The 21,108-nt window shown below is 44.1% G+C and overlaps 1 protein-coding gene across 2 annotated transcripts in view; it reads right to left on the bottom strand.

The window, feature by feature from the left end:
- The window catches only part of LOC144797739 (hydroperoxide isomerase ALOXE3-like), a 408,992-nt gene that overhangs the window by 51,503 nt on the left and 336,381 nt on the right, over positions 1-21,108 (bottom strand). For both annotated transcript variants that reach the window (XM_078668481.1, XM_078668482.1), the window contains exons 11-13: positions 5,605-5,726; positions 1,364-1,464; positions 290-457 (exon numbers count right to left, since the gene is read on the bottom strand). In XM_078668481.1, coding sequence (XP_078524607.1) covers positions 290-457; positions 1,364-1,464; positions 5,605-5,726 — 391 coding nt within the window. The remainder of the gene's footprint in view (positions 1-289; positions 458-1,363; positions 1,465-5,604; positions 5,727-21,108) is intronic.

Raw genomic sequence — 21,108 nt, 5'->3', positions numbered from 1 at the left:
AACTGTTTGCTCTCTTTTCATGTTTAGGGGAATGGCAGTGGCACTGTGAGCTAGCTGGTACAATGTCCAACCTATCCTATGGAGGTTCATGGTTTCTGTCCATCCTAAGTTTCTTTTGTCTGCAAAAGTGCATTTCCTACTGATTGGTGGACACTACACAACTGTGGGTGTGTGCAGATAGTTATTTTTACAGATCTGAACCTACTTCTTTGTCACCAGCCTGTCCCAGTTTCTAACTTTAAATATGTAGTGACCCTACCCATATGTAATGAGAAAACATAACTCTTACCTTGTCCCCAGACTCGCTTGTCTTGAGCTTGATAGCTATTGAGCTGGCAGTAGTGCCCACATTGGGCAGGACCTCAAGGATGCTTTCCACAGTTGCTGTGCCTTTGGTCTTGGGGGGAGGTTGGGACATTGAGCAGGGACTGTTCACCATCCAGGAAAGCAAATCAACCTACAGATGCCCAAGCCAAAAAAGGAAAGAGAAAGTTCAAAGTTGCCATTATTATACTGTGTAGGTTTATATAGCACCAATAGACCCAAGTTGTCACAGCACTTTAGGAAAAAACTATTGACTTGAAAAGAGAATAGAGGCTACATCGATATTGTTTGAAGCAAGATACAAAGTGTACATATATACATGATCTAAGATAATCAGACAGCATCAATTAAGATAGGAATACCTTCTTTATTAGGTATGTAGTCACCATTGAAGATAAGGTTGGAGCATTATGTCTTTCAGTCAGGAGGCAGAATATCAGCTGGAGCTTTTATATTATGCATAATCACAGATCAAGGGTACTGTCAATAATCACAGACCAAGGGGTATATCAAAAACAATAGGAAAAGGAGTGGCCTGCTTGAGAAATCTTTTCTCAGCCGGTTCTAAGCTATCCTTCAATGTTCTAAGCTATCCTTCAAAGTAGGACTTGGTTGCTGTGGTTCAATGGGGGAACCATTGGCTTGTTGCCCACCATGTGTGATGGCTGCGATGCTTATCTCCATTCAGATTTCGACTCTGCCTGTTCGAAGGTACACCAGAAGATTTCCATTCATAGGAAACCCTGAACCTCTCCACCCAGAGCAATGGCCTCTGGTAATCGTCTAGACCTCTTCATGTCATTTCTAAGGTCACAAAATCAATTCACAAATTGATCACCTCAACCTTTGGAGCAATGTATGTATTTGATGTTTATGAAACACAAACCCTAGCTAGAGATAGCAGAACCCCCTTGCATACTTGTTCTCACTCACACCTTCTTAAGATGTTAATGGTACGGATCACTTTTCTAGATTTTCTACCCTTCCCTTGAATATTTGTGATTATCGTCTGCAGTACTAGAAGCACATTCACAATTACCTGCCCATTGTTAGTAGCAGCATGCTGAGTGGAACCTGTGAAAATCACCATAGTCACATACTTGACTAGTTCAGCGCGTGTCTGTAGCTTGGACGGAACTCCTGAAAGAACAATACCAGAAAAAATGATACTTCTCATAGCATGTTGATTAACTATGGTACAGGTGACCCCTCCAATCTTTACAAGAGCAGGTGGTTTGCACAAGATGAATCTCTATCAAAGTCATAGGATTTATAAAACCATCCTTCGGGAGGCTTTAAGGAAGGAACAAATAAGAACATGCAGAGCACCAGTCATCAGGTGTCTTGGAGGGTTGTCGATTCCCCTGTCTTGTAGAGCCATAACATTTAGGAAAATCGCGGCAAAAGAACTGGAAAAAAGTGACTCAATCCAAGTGCAAAATAATAACTTGTTGGCACATATTCTTTAAATGCACTGTTACACCTGTCAATATTTTAATACAATTAGTTGTCCACCAATCGCAGTTACGACCTTAAGGCCTTTTAATAAGATGCTTTTAAAATGCACTCTTAAAAGTACTGTGTTTCATGATGGTTCTCCATCCTTTTATGATTTTTAAAGCATCAAATAGATGTATACTTGACATGACATGGGATTTATAGGGCTATTCTATATACCTTTTACATAGGGAATCAGAATTGCCCAATTGATTATGTTTTTAGAAATGCTTGGCATTTTACTGAAGTAGAAGGCTTTTAGGTGCTGCAAAGTGAAGGCAGTGACCACTGGCCCTTACAATTATTACTCAGTATAGAACAAGGTTTGAAAAGAGATAGAGTGGTCTCTTTACAAATAGAGCACATGACACATAACCACCCACATGACTGAGGACAGTCTGAAATTGGTTAATTACATGATTGATTATGCATTCCTTGGTAATCTAGAGGAAAGAGAGAATGTCCTTACATGGTACGATCAGGTGATTGGGCAGGTGGTAATTTGTTTAAGGCTACACCTAAAACCAGAACCTGCAACTAAGAATAATGGTATGAGAAGGGGGGAATAAAAATGGTTGGTTTAATAACTTGTGTAGGAGCCTGAAACGGAGGGCACGAAAATAGGAAAGACAGTATAGAAAAAGACAGGATAGGAAACAAAGGAGAGTCTCTCCTCTTGCAAAACCTGAGTATAAAAATAAGTTGAAGGAAAGGAAAATATAATATAGGCCCAAAAATTGGCAAACAATGTTTGAAGGGATAGGCACAGATAATATAAGATTATTCTGGCGATTGGTAAGGTAGGGAACCGAGCAAGGGGAAATGCGGTGTTTAGTTGGAGAAGATGATTGGGTTAATAATTTAAACAACTTGTACAATAGTAAAAGGGGAGACGAGACTCTGGAAACAAGGTTTAAGGATGTGGAAGAAATAAAGCTGTATTTGCAAAATATAAAAGAAACCATCCCATCTTTAAAATTAACGAAAGCAGCAGGGCCATATAGCTTATCAGCAATTATACATAAAAATAACATGGATTGGTTGACAAGCTTTTTAAAAGTCACCTTCCAAAATATTTTAACATACAGAATTTTCTCTCAAAGCTGGGCGGGGGGCAATTGTTAGATCAATATGTTAAAAGAGGACCCCACACAGCCCCAGAATTATCTCCTTATAGGCCTGCTGGATGTGGGGGAGAAAGTATTTTTTAAGACATTCTTAGGCGTATTGAAGACCTATGTAGAACAGAAAAACTTGATACCGATAGAGCAAGGCGGGTTCCAAAAGGCCACTCAACGATAGACCTTTGCCTTAGTTTATGGGCAACGGCAAAAAAGACAACTTAATTGCGAGGTAGATTGTTCTGCTGTATTGTTGATTTTCGAGCCGCCTTCAATTTAGTAGAGTGGAATATGTTGGTGAATCTTTGAATCAATAAATGGTACTCTCACTAATACAGGAAATGCATTCGCTGAATTTGGCCAGGGTAATCTTGGACACTCTTGGGACACTATCTAAAAAAATATAGATAAATAATGGATTATGCCAGCAGGGTTGTGTCCTGGCCTACTGCTATTATCTTTGTTCCTTTCTGACTATCAGATACATTACTTAGGGCTGGTGGGTTAGCCCTAGGATGAGGGGAAGCCATATACCATGTCTGATATACACTGACGATCTAATGATAACAGACATGACAGAGCTGGATTTGCAAAAAAATCTGGACACTTTTTATGATTATTGCTTAAAGAAATGCCTCACAGTTATTTTAGAAGAGTCTAAAATAATGATGCGTGGGAAAAGAAAGGGCTCCTTTAACTGGCAATTGGGAGAGGTCAGAGTTGAGGTGGTGGACAGATATAAATACTTGGGTATGTGGTTCGATAGTACGCTAAACTGAAGGGACCACATACAATCACTAAAAGCAAAGGCTCTTTCCTCAGTATGGGGTCTTAAACAATTCAAGTGGAAGTATGGAGCCCCTTCTCTGCAGCCAATTCTATCAGTTTTCATTGCAATGGTCCGCCCACAATTCCAATACGGAGTAGAGGTTCTTTCGTTAGCTGGTAAATTAGATTGGAATTTAGAGGAGGGTAAATGTGTGAAACAGCTCCTTGCTCTCCCACTATCAACTATGATCCAGGCAGTGAGAGTAGAATGTCAATTTAGAGCCTGATACTTTCAAGGACGGCAAGCTACATTGAACTTCTGGCAGAGTTTGAGTGGAAAAAGTATCCCCAAAATATCCCACATTAGTAAAAGAGAAATAGAGGAAAGCAAACTTAAAGGGGCATCCCAGGTTCGACATATGCTAGGTAAGATGTGCATTAAAGTTTCTCTAGAACCAGAAAAATGGAAACTAGGGCAGCAGACCCCCTAACAGGTGCTACATGCTATTATTAACACAAAGACTTTAGAAGAAGACTTATGTTATCTGGGGAGCAAATCGTCCACCCAGTTCTTGGCAAATGGGTAGAGAAATGATCATGTGTTCCCCTACATCGAGATCATGCCAAGTACTAAGCTTAGAAATGTGGCATTGCAATTTAGAGTTGGCCTGAACCCATGTAATGCAGACAGGAAGATAAAAAGCCGCAATGAGAAATGAACAGGGTGTGTGTACATGTGGAATACAGGTAAAATGCAGTGGCCCACATATTTTGCTGGACTGTCTGTGGTTTCTAGAAGAATGGAAGGAATTTTTAAAACCTCTTTTTATTACAAAATTAATAATAGGAATCAAACCCTTAGCCTGTTGATAAATATATGATTTTTAAATGTTGTATTTGCAATAAGAAGATTTTTAACTGCAATACAGGAGTTCTTGAAAGAATGGGCAATATAATTCAAATGGGGCAGAAATGTGACTCTATCCACTCTTGGAGGACGTTTTGGAGCTCTGAAAGCCCATATGCATGCACAAATGTACATTTTATGTATATGTGACTCTTCCCTCATTTGGTCATGAAGTAAGAGCTATTTCTTACAGAGTGGCACTGCTTCCACTGTATGTTTTTAGCAGGTAAGTATTTTGTATTGTTTTTATGGCTGCATCTTTTGTACTATTTGTATTTTTAATTGCTCGTTGTATTGTGGAACCTTTTAAGGCATTATTAGCTGAATAAAGTATATATGATGATGATATGTTGCATTGTGTTGGAACCTATGTAATGTGAGAAACAGATGTGCATACACCAGAGACAGCCCAAGGAAATAATGGTAGGCTTTCAGTTGTGTACTTTCAAAGGTAGGGCTATAGATTATTAATTTCTGGCAACGTTTCTACTGAGTCTCAATAGAGTACTACATTCAAAGTCAGTGCTTAATTTGTAAATTAATTAGAGCCAGGGCCCTATTCAGGAGGACACTACTGCTTGCACCATCCGCTGCCCCTCCCAGCGCTTCCAAAGACAGTGCCAACATTACAACTAAGCAGAACACTCTTAACAAGTATAACAAGTCATACTATTCCAGGCCCCCTAAGCAATAAGAATGGCTTGGGACGCAGTAATTAGTCATTGTCAATGTAAATTGAATTAATAAACGGCTGGTATTGTGCTCATATCTAAATGAGGAAGACAGCAGCACCATATAGGAGACTGTCATCAGCGCCAGTGCTGGCAATTAAGTGCCAGTGCAAAGCACTGGAAACCACCTGCTCATATTAAGCACTGTTCCAAGTGCGTTCCTGGAACTGTTAGATGTCTTCCAGAGTTCTAGTGCTCTTAAAAATGGTTAAAAAAATCCTTCAGAAGAATGCGTATGGGATTCAACCAATCATACCTGAGGATTTCCTCTCCAGGAAGCCTTCTTTGAAGATCTCCGATACCCATGCTTGTAGCTCGGGGTCCGTCTGGATGCTCTCGTCACTCTTGTAGTAGAAGTCAACAATACTAGACACATAGCTAAGAACAACAGGAAATAGAGTAGAATGAATGGGTGAAAGAGCATGAAGAACACCTCCAGGCCAATGAAGATGAAGCTGTACCGGTTACTTCAGTAAAAGCAATCAGTGTTCATCTAACATTTATTCAACAAGCATTTAGGCCAGCCCTATGGCAATAGTTTGTGTTGGGTCTTTTCAAAGGGGGTCCCTTATATTTCATAATATGACCTGGCTCTCAGGTTTAGGGAGCCAGTGTGCTTATAACTCCTGTATTTACTCTAGAACCAATGCTGCTGAATTAAACCTCAGGATGGGAAGAAAACCTCATCCTCACTTGAAAGGGACAGGTAATGCCTCAGCTCTTTACTGGTTAATATATCTCATTTACCTCTGAGATAAGTCACACTGCTCCACACAACCTGCTGCTCTCCTAAAGCTCCCAATGCCTTCAGCGGAACAAGATCCTGTCAAGAAATCCACCATTTCATCATGAAAGTTAATGCTCACTTCCACTTGTTTCCACGTTTTAGGCAACATGATTGAAACTCGTTGTCTCAATCTTGACTCACATGCTTTATGCCCTGTAGTGTTCTCCACATAAAGCTAATTCAACCAGTGCTACATTGCATCGACAAATCCCACTAGCACCCTTATCTTGGAAGAAAGGCTTTTATTTTTTGAAGTGCCTGCTGGAACCTTCTGTTTAAGCAGCCAGCATGGAAACACCTACTTATTATGTGCTCCAGCGCAATGACCACTCACTATCTGTCCATAGCCATATGGCTGCACACCAACAGCCCAATATACAAAATATTTATTGGAAAAAAAAGTGGTTCCAATTTACAACCAGACTTTTGCAACCATTATAATGACCTGACATGTGTTTTAATGTAAGTTAATAATATTCTGATTAATACCTCATAAATAAAAAAGATTGTAGGTTGCAAATTGTGACTCATTCTGATTTGTGGTCATCACAGGAATGGTGGTCTACTAGGGTCAGCAGACTACCATGTCTGTGATTGCCTTAACATAAAGTCACATTTGAAGTGTTGGGGGGCTGTAAATAGATCACACACTGATCACTCCTCCACTCCATACATAGCAATACTCCACAAGCATACTTCACCAAGAGCAGGCACTATATCTTCGGCTTAGCTTTGAAAGATAGATTAGGTGAAGTTGCTCATAAGCATTCTTGTCTTTTCATTTTTCCTACACAGTTAATGCAGTACAATTTTTTGCCTCACTGCAGCCTCCATGTTTCTCTCATATTCACACTTGATACAGGGACCTACTGGTATTGTGATTGCGAGGAAATCTGTAGACATGAAAGATCAAAGGTCAATCTACATACACTTGTTCTGTAAATTGATTTTCGCAGCATAAGGCAGAACAGGCACACCACAGGATAGATAAAGTGCTACACCCTTAACCACCAACACATTACTGCTTCCCAGTTCAAAGCCCAAACTTCACTTTCCCTTACATAGCATTCCATTCCACTTCCAACATTCTGTCAACCATGTAGATCAGTATCCCCTATTGAGATTTCATCCATATCTATAAAACAATGCACAGTCCCAGGTGCCACACACCTTCCCCGTTTTTAAAACATGGAGAAAAGCTAACAACAAAATGAAGGCATAAAACACAGGCCAAAGATACAAATTATCTTAGACTTACAACAGTGTGTCCAAGCCATAGTTCAAGGGCATCGTCCTCTATCGTGTGCTTCTTCTCTACCCCTCATTTTGATCAAATACTGTCCCATGAGTTGTCAATCCACCACAAGATCTTTCATTCTAATGTTCACTTTATCCTCATTCCCTTCTGTGGAAGAAGTTCCCAAGCCAAGGAACACAGCTCACAGCACATCTCTCTCCCCACAAGATGAAGCAATTGTGTTCTCTTGATGATTATTGCACAGTAGCACTCTACTCCAACTCCAGATGGATGCCCTGTCACTCTCAGTGCTCCAATCAGCAACTCAATGACCTCCACTTCACCTTGTACCGTTTAAGTAGTATGACAAATGTTTATTCTGAGTATGTTGAACACCTTTCTCTGATCTGCTCTCTATAACATCCTTACATTTTTTGTCAGCTATGATCTATGGTTCAATCTTTGCAGAGGAGTCCTTTCAAAATTTAGCGTAAAGCTCTGCCAGAAATAGAAATCACTTGCACGCTGGTCATAGGCTCTGGTGCTTCCGGTATCTTTCTAACATGACCGTCCTTGGGTTAGAACCCCTTCCATAGAGATGGTATGAGCACACAACTGCCAACTGGACACAAAAACCAAGCCTCTCACTGATATTGCCTGAAGAACTATTTCCAGTATTCAATCATGTTTCTTCATTTTCATCAATTACCACTATAACATCCTGGAAGGCTCTAGAGCCTTCAGTCCCCTCTGGAGACCTATTAATTGATTGATTGAACAATGACCACCACCTACAAAGTTCAGATCTTCATCAAAACCTGCATGAGGACAATCCTCCAAACCTGCAGCCCACTCACTATTAGCAACAATGACCCATGGCAGCACTTTCTAACTCCCTGCTCGTGAAGAAATCGTGAAAAGACAATAGGCCACACCCTCTGCAAGCCCAAATCACCAGGCAAACCCTGACCTGGAACCGTCAAGGGAAATGAAAAGGAAGAAGGCCAAGAAACACTTGGCACTGAGTCCTTGAGGCTGACTGGAAGGAGATGGGTTACACCTGGAGTCAAACTGAAAGAAAAGCCCAGGACAGAGGTGGCTGGAGAGTCCTGGTTGATGGCCTATACCCCAGAAGGGGTAGTAGGAATAAGAAATTAAGTAGGGATACAACTCCTCATTTAGCGCCTGCTTGAGTTTTTCAACAGGTCTGTCAGATTCTGTTCAGGCCAAAGCTATGGGTCTGGCTCTTCAGGCTAGAAACCCCCACTTGGTTCTTTTCTCAAAGGAGTAGAGGCTTGTGGGAAAACAACTTTAATTCATTTGATTAAGCTCATTGAATTCTTGGTAATTATATACAAAAGTTTAACCATATTACAGAACCATCAGAATGTCATCATATATTTTAAAACCACATCTCTTCATGAATAGCACTATATAAAAGCAAAGAGCATTTAATCCATGGCAAATGTGGCTCTAGACCCCACACCTTTGTACTGATTTAGGAGTGCATTAACAGTCACATTTAATTGAGCCAAGCTTTATTTATAATGTAGGCTTAAAGAAAGTATGTATGATGTATAATCATTCCGTCAGTAAGAGCAGTCTTCTTTCATCTCCTCTAGGTACCAGTGAGAATGAAAAAATCAAGCATTGACAAAGCTAATAAGCTTGCATTTTGAGTTATAAGAAAAATTATTAGCTTTGCCAATAGGGATCAGAGACCATAGTGAGTCGGGGGAAAAGTAGACAATGGAGAGCAGATAGCAGATCGTTGGAAGGAGGAGGAAGCTGGCACTACAACTCAATGTGAGAACATGGTGAGTGTGGCATGCAGCTGGAATCTGAGTAAGGTGTTGTGAGTGTCTGGCATGGAATGTCGGATGATAGGCAACACATGGAATCAGTGGTTGGATGCATGTGTGGAATGTAAGTCTGAAATGTATTTGGTGGTTTGTGAATGTGTAGATGGCACTGATAGGTTTATTTCAACTATTTGAGACACCAGTGATGATCAGCAGAGATGTCAAATCAGCAGGGTTTCTCCAGTAAAAATGGGTCATCATACTCCCCTCAACAATACTGCCACAAGAACTTTCTAGGCGGGTAGGAAAATGCCTCTAGTCAGGTGTGTTGGGCTCAGGTTAGTCCTAATGTAACACCCTGCCCCACTATAGGTGGGTACTTCTCCTCCAAGGACACCATGAGGCTCTCTGAATCTCCAGATACATGGGGGGACCAGTCTGCAACATTCTCCAGTGGAACCTTGAGAGTCTGCACTGTGAGGAGCCATGGTAGGCATGAATTAGCAGGGCATGGAGGTTCAAGGGACCGTGGTGCACTAATGCTGTAGGATGGGTACAGACAGTGATAAGATGTGTCCACTGAGACTTTAGGCATGGGGCAATTAGCATATGGGCTGTCTTTATTGATGCTGTGGTCTCTAGTCTTCCCATGATCATCTTGGTGTTGAGGTGTAGGTGGACCCAAACACTGACCGTCTTCTTGTAGACAGGTCAGATTAAGGCGCCTCAAACAGATCGTTGAGGAAGGTGCAGAGGAGCATGCAGTGCCAGCTTCTGAGCTGGGACTATGGTTTCTAGCAGTAGTGCAATATCTTCAAGAGAACTTGGTAGATCACATACAATGCAGAATGGAGCACCAGCTTATGAGCTGCTTGTGGGTTTGTGGCAAGCTGGTGATATTGTCCAGGGAGTTGGCAGAAGACATATGTGCAGTGCCAGCTCATGAGCTGCTTGTGCCCTCTTCTAGCAGAGAGTCGACTTCTTCCACAGTACATGGCAAGAGAAATATACAGCAAGTGTTCATCTAGTCAACCACAAATGAAAGCGGTCTTCTCAGTGATCTCTCTGCTTTAGTGCCTTACTGTACACATTACCTCTAAGTTATGCTGAGTGCATTTGAGCATCCTACCTGAGGGTTAAGCACAGGCTAATTTAGCATCAAACAGTTAATATATATTTATTTCCAGGAGTTATATTTTATAGAAATATACACATTACAATGTATTTAAAAGAATACAATTCAATCAAATTCATTCTTTTTATAAACAAGAAAAGAACTGTGACCTCTAAAGCTTCTATTTTACAATTTACTTTAACACAAAGAGTTTGGCATATTATTAATTAAATCTGATAAAAAAATTAAGAAACCATATAAAAATCAACATTTTTGCTCTGATATCACCATCCATCAGATTTTCGTTTTCCTATGAAGTGAATGTATTGAGCAATTGACACCACGATGGTTCATTGCAAATAAAGTGAAAAGTGCTTTAATGCCCTTACCCGTCCCTCCAAGACATCTGACAGCCTGATGCCCCCTCGCAGCTTTGGTGAATGGCATTGGGCCCAGCACGCCCAGTCAGTGTTTGTAACATATATTTTCCTTAGAGATACCAGTTGTTTGTGAGTGGCTACCCCTGTCCTGTCAAGGCATGTCAATGGCCGTTCCCACCTATTGGTGACTATCTTGCCACGGGATGTGTCACATATGCACGTGTGTCCCAGTGTACCTGCCGTGTAAGAGGGGGAACTACAAGAACGAATACTTGCCCCTTGATAAGCAGTGGTAACGCCATCGGGTCTTTTAGACTGTCTTGGATGATCTCGAAGATTCATCTCTTAGTGCATGCTTGCCCCATAACATATCACAGTGGTTGGACAGCCCACTGCCTGGCCGCAAGCTTCCCCATCTTGCGTATAAGGCCAGTTTTAGTTTTGATATAGGCAACCTCCCTTTTAACACTGTGTAGAGAATCTCCTCATGTTTGTCACTTGTACAAGTCGTCCCACTTTGCCTGGTCTTCGTTGGACTCTATGAAGCTTTTAACAAGCAGCCTAAACAACTGCATATACATGTTGTGCAACTAGGGGAACTATTACTTCCTCACTCTACTTCCCGGCATGAGAACACTGCAACCGGAAAACCTACTTTACCCTGAATAACCACCAAATAAAATACTGTCTAGGTAAAAGCTTACCAGTGGACATAGCCAAGGGCCGTCCACTGCGTGTCAACCCTAGTTGTTGAATTTTGACTGTTAAAGATTTGCCTCCCAACCTTCGGACCCTTCAAGAAAATCAGCCAAACCATACGCCTACCTGGCCGTAAACGCACCAACCCGTGCCCAGTGAGATGGAGCCAGATAGCGGCATTGTTGCATTGTTGTCAAACCCGATGCAGAGCCAGACTTGAATGGTCTTAGTGGGGTCAGGCTGTAGGAGGATGTGCGGCTAAAGCAGGCCCCAATTCAGTGCAGATTGCTCACGCATCACCGTAGTGCCAAAGTGCCTGCGTATAAGAAACTGGTGATTATGTGATGCAACTTAAGAGACAGTCTCAGCGTGGGCCAAATATATTGGAGGTATACGTGTGGCTTGTGCAGGCCCAACTAATCAACAGGGCTACCCAGCGTGCTCAGGCTACTTCTTCCCTACAAGAAGTCTGAACCGAGTTGCCACCTTGCCCCCCGAGAGCACTTCCAGGAACAGCATTCAGGCTCCTGGCCCGGAGCATGCCCTGGCAATTCCTGCTTCCATTCCCGCCTGTCCTTCTCAGAGTGGTGCCTGTGTACTTTAATCCGATTGTCCTGAAATTAAGGAAAAGGTTACACTCCAATCCTGGACGTGCTGACCCAGAACCCCACACACTGGCCCCAGTGTGTTATTTCCCTGTCCCTGCTCCAAGACCTGCAGGCAGGTCTGCTAGGCGTGGTTTGACCATTACCAAACGAAACCGTGCTTTTCTGGAAGAGAGAATAAATGCATGAAAACAGCCCCTAACCAGCATTAACCGGTAAACCTATTGCTAACTTGATCGCCAGACTCAGAGCCCCTTACTTGCGAACCAGTTGCTGTACAAAAGAAAACAATCCATTAATGCACATGGGATGCATGATATGCCCAGACACACCAATAGTTTAAAGAAACACATTTTAATGCAAGATTTGCCCACACTCTGCCACTGCTTACTGAGAGTACCCCCAATATTGCCCAGCAAATCAACAAATTGCCCAGACTCATCAGTTGTTTCACAGAGAAACATCCAAATATTGCACAGGAGCTACCTGCTCTGCTCAGACTCGTATAGCATAATGAACGAATAAAGAAAATGCCTGGTGCCGCAAATATACTGCTGTGGAGTGCTTCTTCAAAACGGTGGTCTTTGTTTTGAAAAGTTATGTGCGGCAGACCGAGCCGCGGATACTGCACCGCCCTATTTGAAAGCAAAGGGGGCCATGGAGACCTAGAACTGAGCGTAGTCTCCAACTGGCGACAGCGGTGAATGGATTATACCACAAATGATGGCGTTTTCTTTAAACGAAAGCCCACTGGAGGGCCAGGTACAAGATCGATACTTACATGAACTGAGAAGCCTACTAAGTTATTGAAAATATATAGAGGGCACACAATCTACTATAAAACAAAGCTCTATGACTACGTATACCAGAATGCTATACGAACTGAAACACCTGCCGCTTAATGGAAGGCATGATAAAGATGTGCTAGGAGGCGCATCCTGTGATGTTATTTTCATTTCATGTCGAACTACCTGTGACCAAGGAGCGGAAGTGCTCCGAAACGCGTAAGGCGCAATTAATGAACGAATAAAGAAAATGCCTGGTGCCGCAAATATACTGCTGTGGAGTGCTTCTTCAAAACGGTGGTCTTTGTTTTGAAAAAAATTAAATATATATATATATATATATCCTCAGAGATCTCAGCCAAACGCCAAAAATATTAATATTTATATTCATGGCTGCTCAAGCCAGCCACTCCCTACCTTACGATGTTGGTGCCAGTGATGGCTTGAGCCCCATCAATAATCCACACACAATTCACAATTTCCTTATGGAAAGGAGAAATAGAATAGAGGTTTCTGCACGCCGTTTATTCGTGCAAAAAACACACAACGTGATTCTGCTAGCCAATAGCCTTCTGTGGTATAGATAGGGGGGTATACCCAAACAAAGTCACTGGGACCTGGGTTCTGTTCTATGTGGTACAATTACAAGTGATCCCAGTGTAGGACCATAGAAGGACACAAGAGAGAGTGTATGTCCTTCTATAGCCTTCATCAAGGTCAAGTTACGTGCCCCACAGATAAGAAAATACATGCTTTGGTTCATAGACGACATAACAGTACATTTCAACAATAAATCAATATTGTGTGATGATCATAATTTGCCTGTAAAATACTAGAATGTGCCATGCAAGATTAGCCAATAAAGGTATTTTTCAAAATACTGGGTAAAGCATTGACATTGAAGAGATACTCCGTACCCAAATCAATACAGAGCGGTGGGTAGTAGATTTAAATGGCAAGCTATTCACAGTTTACATCACAATAGTTGACATGTATCTTATGTAGGCACTATAGTATGCAAATAAAATGTAGAAAAATTACCAAAGCAACTATAAAATAATGGCGACTTCATTAAACATCATGTAATGTATCAAGTGGCACTTCACTCTTGATTGGTGCATCTTACCAAACAATAAAAACGCCCAAATGTTGACTGCAAATGGAAAATCAACATACATAAAATCGTTCAATTACTTAATAATTCAATATCTCTATTGTGGATTAGACCACATAGTCAACTTGTTCAATATTCCACAATGAGGCAAAAATGCATCATACGACAGCCCATATGTTAAAACTATTGAAGGCAAATGCCCCAAACTTGTTGTTGTGATATAAGTGTTGTTCCTCAAGAAATAATAAACTCATTGCACAACTGCACACATATTTGCAGAGACATCGGCAAAGGAACATTTGTATTGTAACCATGATTTCCCCGCTAATACCTACAGACAACCCAGATCTATCAGGGACATGGTAGTGCATAGCCACTGGAATACAAAGAACAAGACATGCACCTGGGTAGATCCCCATCCGGTTTTCATAAATGTGTTTGGAGCACTTACGGGCAATCAAAATAGCAATTCCAACCATCCAGTGGCTAGACACTTCCATCAGAAACACAATAGAAACAATGACTCACTAAGATAGAAGGGCATTCACAAAACACATCAGAGGAGTTGATCCTGAAAAGCAACTTCCCTCCTTGTACACTTACAAACCTAGCAGCCCACACCTCAAACAAAACTAAAATAAATAAGTATAGCATAAATCAGTATTACATAATTTACATCATTATTATTAATCATGACATTTATAAAAATTATTAATTGATTAATATTTAACCATTACTTAATTAACTTCCCACCCGAACCCCCTACAAACCAAAAAACCAGCTACAACACTATAAGTTACTATTAACAAATAAATAAATTCTAAATCATTTAAAATTGCTAAATATAATTCAAAAGTTATTAAAATTATACAAATAATAGTAACACAGAAATTTAATATATGAACTAAAACACATCGAAGTAAAATCTTTTTTACAACTACATTCTTGAAAATTATAATAAAATTGATACGTACACGATATTGCTTTTCTAAACAAATAATATTTTTGAAAAATTATTTTTGTGCATCACATTTTATTACTCATATTTTTGTCCTACCACCTGGGGGAAGACCACACTAAGATTGACAGGTCTAAAAGTGATGCATGAGGGACTATGTTTAGATCTGGAATGTAGAATAAAACATTACTTTCTGTTCCATTCAATTAGTTATACAAGGCACTGACTTTCTTTCTAATAACATATTTTCTATTTTTTTTTTACTGTACTTTCCACTTCACAGATACTTTGTGGGTGTTGACGAGTGTAACTCACCAGCCAAGCACTGACAGTATGAATGGGACAGGTGAATGCTTACTGTTCTCTTCTGATATAATGGCTGCACAAGCCCTTTTGTCGTTTGCTGGTAAAGATGTTCACTAATCAATCCTAGTAAAAGATCTGCCAAGACTCCCACAACACTGCTTCCACGTAAGATATGGATGGTAAATACATGTTTGCTCTGGATGAATGGCACGTTATGCGCTGGAGCGATCAATCAATCAATCAATCATAGCATTTGTTAAGCACACTACCTACCCGTGAGGGTCTCAAGGCGCTAGGGCGGGGGAGAGCGCTGCTACTGTTCGAAGAGCCAGGTCTTGAGGAGTCTCCTGAAGGTCTGCCGTGGGTGGATGGGGAGGGTGTTCCAGGTCTTGGCGGTGAGGTAGGAGAATTATCTCTTCGGATGCGGGGGACGGTGGCGAGAGCGCGGTCTGCGGAGCAGATCTGGAGGGCGGGGGTGTAGCGGCTGAGTCAGCTGTTGAGGTACGCTGGTCTGGTGTCATAGCGTGCCTTGTGTGCATGGCTGTGGCGGGGGATGTCGAGGATCAGGCGTGCGGAGGCGTTCTGGATGCGTTTGAGTCGTTTAAGGAGTTTGGCCGGGACTCCTACGTAGAGTGCATTGCCGTAGTCCAGTTTACTGCTGATGAGGGCCTGGGTGACCGTCCTTCTAGTTTTGGTGGGGATCCACTTGAAGATCCTGCGAAGCATGCAAAGGGTGTTAAAGCTGGAGGAGGAGATGGCGTTGACCTGCTTTGTCATGGAGAGTGTGGAGTCGAGGATGACCCCTAGGTTTTGTGCGTGGTTGGTGGGTGCTCCTAGTGCCGTCGGCCACCAGGAGTCGTCCCAGGCCGAGGGGGAGGAACTGAGGAAGAGGACCTCTGTCTTGTCCGAGTTCAACTTCAGTCGGCTGTTCCTCATCCAGTCGGCGACAGCCTTCAGTCCTTCGTGGAGGTTGATTTTGGCAGTGTGGGGGTCTTTGGTGAGCGAAAGGATCAGTTGGGTGTCGTTGGCGTAGGAGATGATGTTTAGGTTGTGCTGTCAGGCAATGTGGGCGAGCGGTGCCTTAGTTGGGCTTATGGATGAGCCTTGGGGTACGCCACAGAAGATCTCGGTGGCTTTGGAGCGGAAAAGGGAGGCAGACGCTCTGGGATATTCCGGTGAGGAAGGAGGTGGTCCAGTCCAGGGCCTTCTCTTAGATTTCGGCATCGTAGAGGCGTGCTCTTAGTGTGCGGTGGCAGACTGTGTCGAAAGTGGCTTACTGGTCCAGGAGGATGAGGGCCGCGGTTTCTCCATTACCGAGCACTATCCTGATGTCATCGGTGGCGGCGATGAGGGCAGTTTCGGTGCTCTGGTTGCTGAGAAACCTGGACTGGGACGGGTCCAGGATGTTGTTCTCTTTGAGGAAGCAGGTCAGTTGTTTGTTAGCCACCTTTTCGATGACCTTCCCCGGGAACGGGAGCAGGGAGATGGGTCGGAAGTTCTTGAGGTCCTTGGGGTCCACCATGGGTTTCTTTAGTAGGGCGTTGATCTCTGCATGCTTGCAGCTCTCCGGTAAGGTTGCTGTCTCAAAGGAGATGTTGATAGTTTTACGGAGATGGGGTGCGATGGTGCTGCTGGCTTTGTTAAAGATGTGGTGTGGGCAGGGGTCTTCCGGGGATCCGGAGTGGACGGTGTTCATGATCTTGATGGTGTCGTCGTCATTGATGTTGGTCCAGACGAGCAGGCGGTTGGTGCGGGCAGTGGTCGTGGGAGCGGTGGAGTCGCCGGTTGCCAGGGTGGTGGTGGCATCGAAGTTGTTGTGGATGTCTGCTATCTTGCGATGGAAGAAGGTGGGCAGTGAGTCGCACAGGTCTTGTGACGCTGGGATGTTGTTGGTGTTGGAGCTGGGGTTGGAGAGTTTTTTGCTGTTGTGTGCGTTGTTGTCTATGTGGTCTTTGAAGGCAGTCCTTTTGGTGGATCTGATGAGTTTGTGGTATCGGCCGGTGGCGTTCCTGTGGGCTGTGTAGCTTTCCAGTGTTCTCTTGCGAGTCCAGTTTTTTTCTAGTTTTTTGCCAGGTTTGTTTGGAGGCCTGGAGGTCTTCGGTGAACCGGCTGGCTCTCTTGCTGGTGTGGGTGATGGGGGGCTTCTTGAGCGGGGCGAGGGTGTTGGCGCAGTCTTTGATCCATTGTCTGAGGCTGCGGGCTGCGGCATCTGGATTGGTCGGGTCCGCAGGTGGGCTCTGGGTGAGGGCGGCGGTTAGCTGGTCCTCGGTGATCTTGCCCCAGCTGCAGCGCGGCATCTGCTGGATGCGGTGGTGTGTTTCTGGAAGGTGAGGTGGATGCAGCGGTGGTCGGTCCAGTGGAGTTCGGTGGTGCGGTCAAAGAAGACGTGGGTGCTTGCTGAGAAGATGGGATCAAGCGTGTGGCCGGCGGAGTGAGTGGGTGTTGTGACGAGTTGTCTGAGTCCGAGGTTGCCGAGGTTGTCGATCAGGGCGTCGTTGATGTTCTCGAGGTGTAAGTTCAGGTCCCCGAGGAGGATGTAGTCCATAGATGCGAGGGCGTGTGTGCTTATGAAGTCGGTGATGGAGTCGCTGAACTGCGTTCGGGGTCTGGGGGGTCTGTAGAAGAGGGTGCCTCTGAGGGTGGTGTTGGGGTCAGTGTGGATCTGGAAGTGCAGGTGTTCAGCGGTGCTGAGGGTGTCGTCGGCGTGTGTTGAGATTTTGAGAGTGTTTCTGTGGACAATGGCAATTCCTCCTCCTATTCTGTTGGGGTGGTCCTTGCGGGTGATCTTGTAGCCTTCCAGGATGGCTATGGCGATGTCAGGTGCAGAGGATGGGGTCAGTCAGGTCTCTGTCAGGAAGGTGACGTCTGGGGCGTTGGTGTCGTGTAGGTCCCAGAGTTCGACGGCGTGTTTGTGGGCGGAGCGGGTGTTGAGCAGGATGCATCTGAGGAAGTTGGGTTCATTGTTGGTCGGGTTGACGGGCCGGATGCTGGATCCTTTGGTATGCTTCGGGGCGGCCAGGCAGCAGGTGCGTGATCGTCCAGCGTTGATTGCGTGGAGGGTGCTGTAGTCGTAGCAGAGGCGGGCATCGTGGTGTTCGGAGGGGCCAGGGAACCTGGCGCTGGGTGCAGTCCAGGGGCGGACGGGTGCAGATGGGCTTGCCTTAGGCACGCCTTTGGCGCGCCCGCTGTGAGCGGCCTCCATAAGAGGGGAAGTGGGAGGGAGGAGCAGCTGGGAGGCGGGAGCAGGGTGGCAAATGGGAATGCAGGAGGGCGGGGCCGCAGGGGACGCAACGGCGTGAAACCACAAAGGGGGGAGCTGGAGGGGGTCACAAAAGCAAAGGGGATACAGGCAAAGACGGGGCACAGGGAGACACAAAGGAAAAAAGGGGCAAGGCAGCAGAGAAAAAAGCATCACAGTGAGCAATGGAACGAGCAATGGAACAGAATTCTGGGCAGTGGAAGCGGGCACAAACCAATCATGAGCGGCTGCAACAGCAGGCACAGGCACACAGGGGTCTGTGTGGCGGAGCGACTGAAGTTCATTTTTGTTTTGAATGCATGTATGTAGATAACTCACAAAATGGAGAATAGTTGTGAGCCTGCTCAGATTCTTTGTTGGGTGCAGGCCTGGTAATTGCATAGCTGACTTCTGGATTTTTCCACACCCCTGTAGCTGCAGGATGGAGTGGCTGTCCTTTCAAGTGTAAATGGTATCTTCCTGCTTCCACTTACTCAGACAGGGCACTGCAGATAGAATTATGTAGAGTCTGGCTGAGCTCACCTCTCCCACTTCTGTGCTCTGTTTTCATCAGCAGCCAAAGAACACCCAACTCCACACCCTCTTCTTGCTAGAATCCTGGTAAAATGCGATTGCTGTCCTGGTCTTTGTGGACCCCCATCAACAGTAGCTTCTTGAGCCCCCTACTTTAGCAGCTTGAGCAGGGGTAGATGGCAGTGTGCAGTATGTGTGCCATAAAACTGTAGAAATGCTGTTTATGGCCCCTTAGACTTTGATCGAACCATTTGTCTAGAGGTTTTTAACTTCAGAGCTGAGGTCTGCTGACCTCCACCTTCATTTACCAAGCCAGGGCAAGTATTGGGAATTGAGGAACTTTTTCAGATGTGCTGTTTGAGGCTGACCCAAATGCTTTCAAGGATGATGCAAGAAGAGCTCCGCAGAAAGCAAATGCTGTCCATATGGGGGGACTCACAGCCCTGCAACCTGTTAACTGAGGAAGATGTGCAGAGGCATTCGGAAACAACCAACAACAACATTACTAGGCCCTCGGTAAGCAGCAGGACTAAGATGGCTTTGGTGAAGCATCTTCTGTCCTTGTCACACCATGCATTCAGCCTTCGTTGCCCCTCTTGACGTCGAGTTCGCACAAGCTACCTACCTGGCCAATGAGTTATCAGTGTTACTAGTATGACGTAAGCAATAATAAACTGCAAATCCCATTCACACCTGTGAAGCAGCTGAAAATGTCACCTTTTAAGATCCAACTCACAGACTCTTGGTGTCACAGACCACAGTCTTTTTGGCTGTGTGTGACCTATAGATGCAGTATAACACTGACAGTGTTTAGAAGGTCACTTGATAATGGCCTCGAAAATGTGAGGCTCCCAAAGAACTTTCCCTTAATAGTGCACACTTAAGAGTTAAGCTGGATCTCAGGAACATATTAGCCACATCACCTTCAGCAGCTTTCAGGCAGTGTTCATTGCATGACTTCAGCCCCATTTTCATCATGAATGAACAAAAAAACATTTATTAAGCGCATAGCTACCGGAGGGCATCTCAGTGCTGATAGTGGTAGAAACCAAATTAAGGAAAAAGACAAGTTTTAAGAGTTTTGCGGAAGGCCATATGATTAGGTTCACTGCGCAAGTAGAGGGGAAGGGAGTTCCATATCCAAGCAGCATTATATGAAAACATATGGCTACCACTTCTTGCCCTTTTTATTCTGGGAACTAAGGCAAGGCGGAGGTCGACCAAGCGCAGGCATCTTGTTCATTCAATAGGGGAAAATAATGGATCGGTTAGTGGGCGGTCCCTTCCCTACTAGTGTCTTATGAACAATACAGAGTGCCTTAAATTTAATTCTATCCAGTATAGAAAGCCAATGAAGGGAACCCAGAGCTGGTTTTGCAGATTGGCGGTTTGGTATCTGAAGAAGCATACGTGCTGCACAGGTTTGCACAGTCTGTAGCTTCAAGATGGTGGCACTGGGAGATCCTAAATACAGGACGTTCCCATAGACCAGGTGGGAAAGAATTAAAGCCTGGACCATGAGCCTGCTTGCAAGGAAGGGTAGCAGCGGAAGCACTTTCCGGAGCATCCTGAGGATACCATAGCAAGTAGCCGCATATTTACGGGCCTGATACTTAAAGTTCAAATCATGATCGAGCCAGATTCGCAAACTCTTGTTCTGGTTCTTCGAAGCAGGAGCGGGGCCAAGACAAGCTGGCAACAGCACTCCTTCATCAAAAGTAGAGGAGTTCCCTAGGAGCATCAGCTCTGTCTTATCTCCATTTAGTTTCAAGTATGAGTGATCCATTTAGTAGGCTACCTTCTTCAGGCAAGGACGTAAGCCAAAAGAAGAGTTATAACGGTAGTTTAGGGACACAACAAGTTGTCTATCGTCAGTGTAAGTGACAATCTGGATTCCAAAAGGAAGCACTATCTCCGCTAGCGGGCTCATGTACAAATTAAACAGGGTGGGACATAAGTTTAGATGCAGCATCGCCTTGGAAACCTGAAATGACTTGTCTTTCAAAAATGATTTAAGCCACAGTATGCCCCCCATCACCGCCAAATGTCTAAGTCTTTGGATCAAGATTTGATGGTTAACAGTGTTGAATGCTGCACTAAGGTCCAAAAGGATGACAGCTGTGGAACCTCCAGAGTCCAAGATCTTCTTCGACTCTTCGGCTACTGCGAAGAGGGCCGTTTCTGTACCCTGTTGGGGTCGA

The sequence above is a fragment of the Lissotriton helveticus genome, chromosome 12 (assembly GCF_964261635.1).
Source record: "Lissotriton helveticus chromosome 12, aLisHel1.1, whole genome shotgun sequence".
NCBI lineage: Eukaryota > Metazoa > Chordata > Amphibia > Caudata > Salamandridae > Lissotriton > Lissotriton helveticus.
The sequence above is the reverse complement of the archived record's forward strand: the minus strand, read 5'-3'. Positions and strand labels throughout refer to the sequence as shown.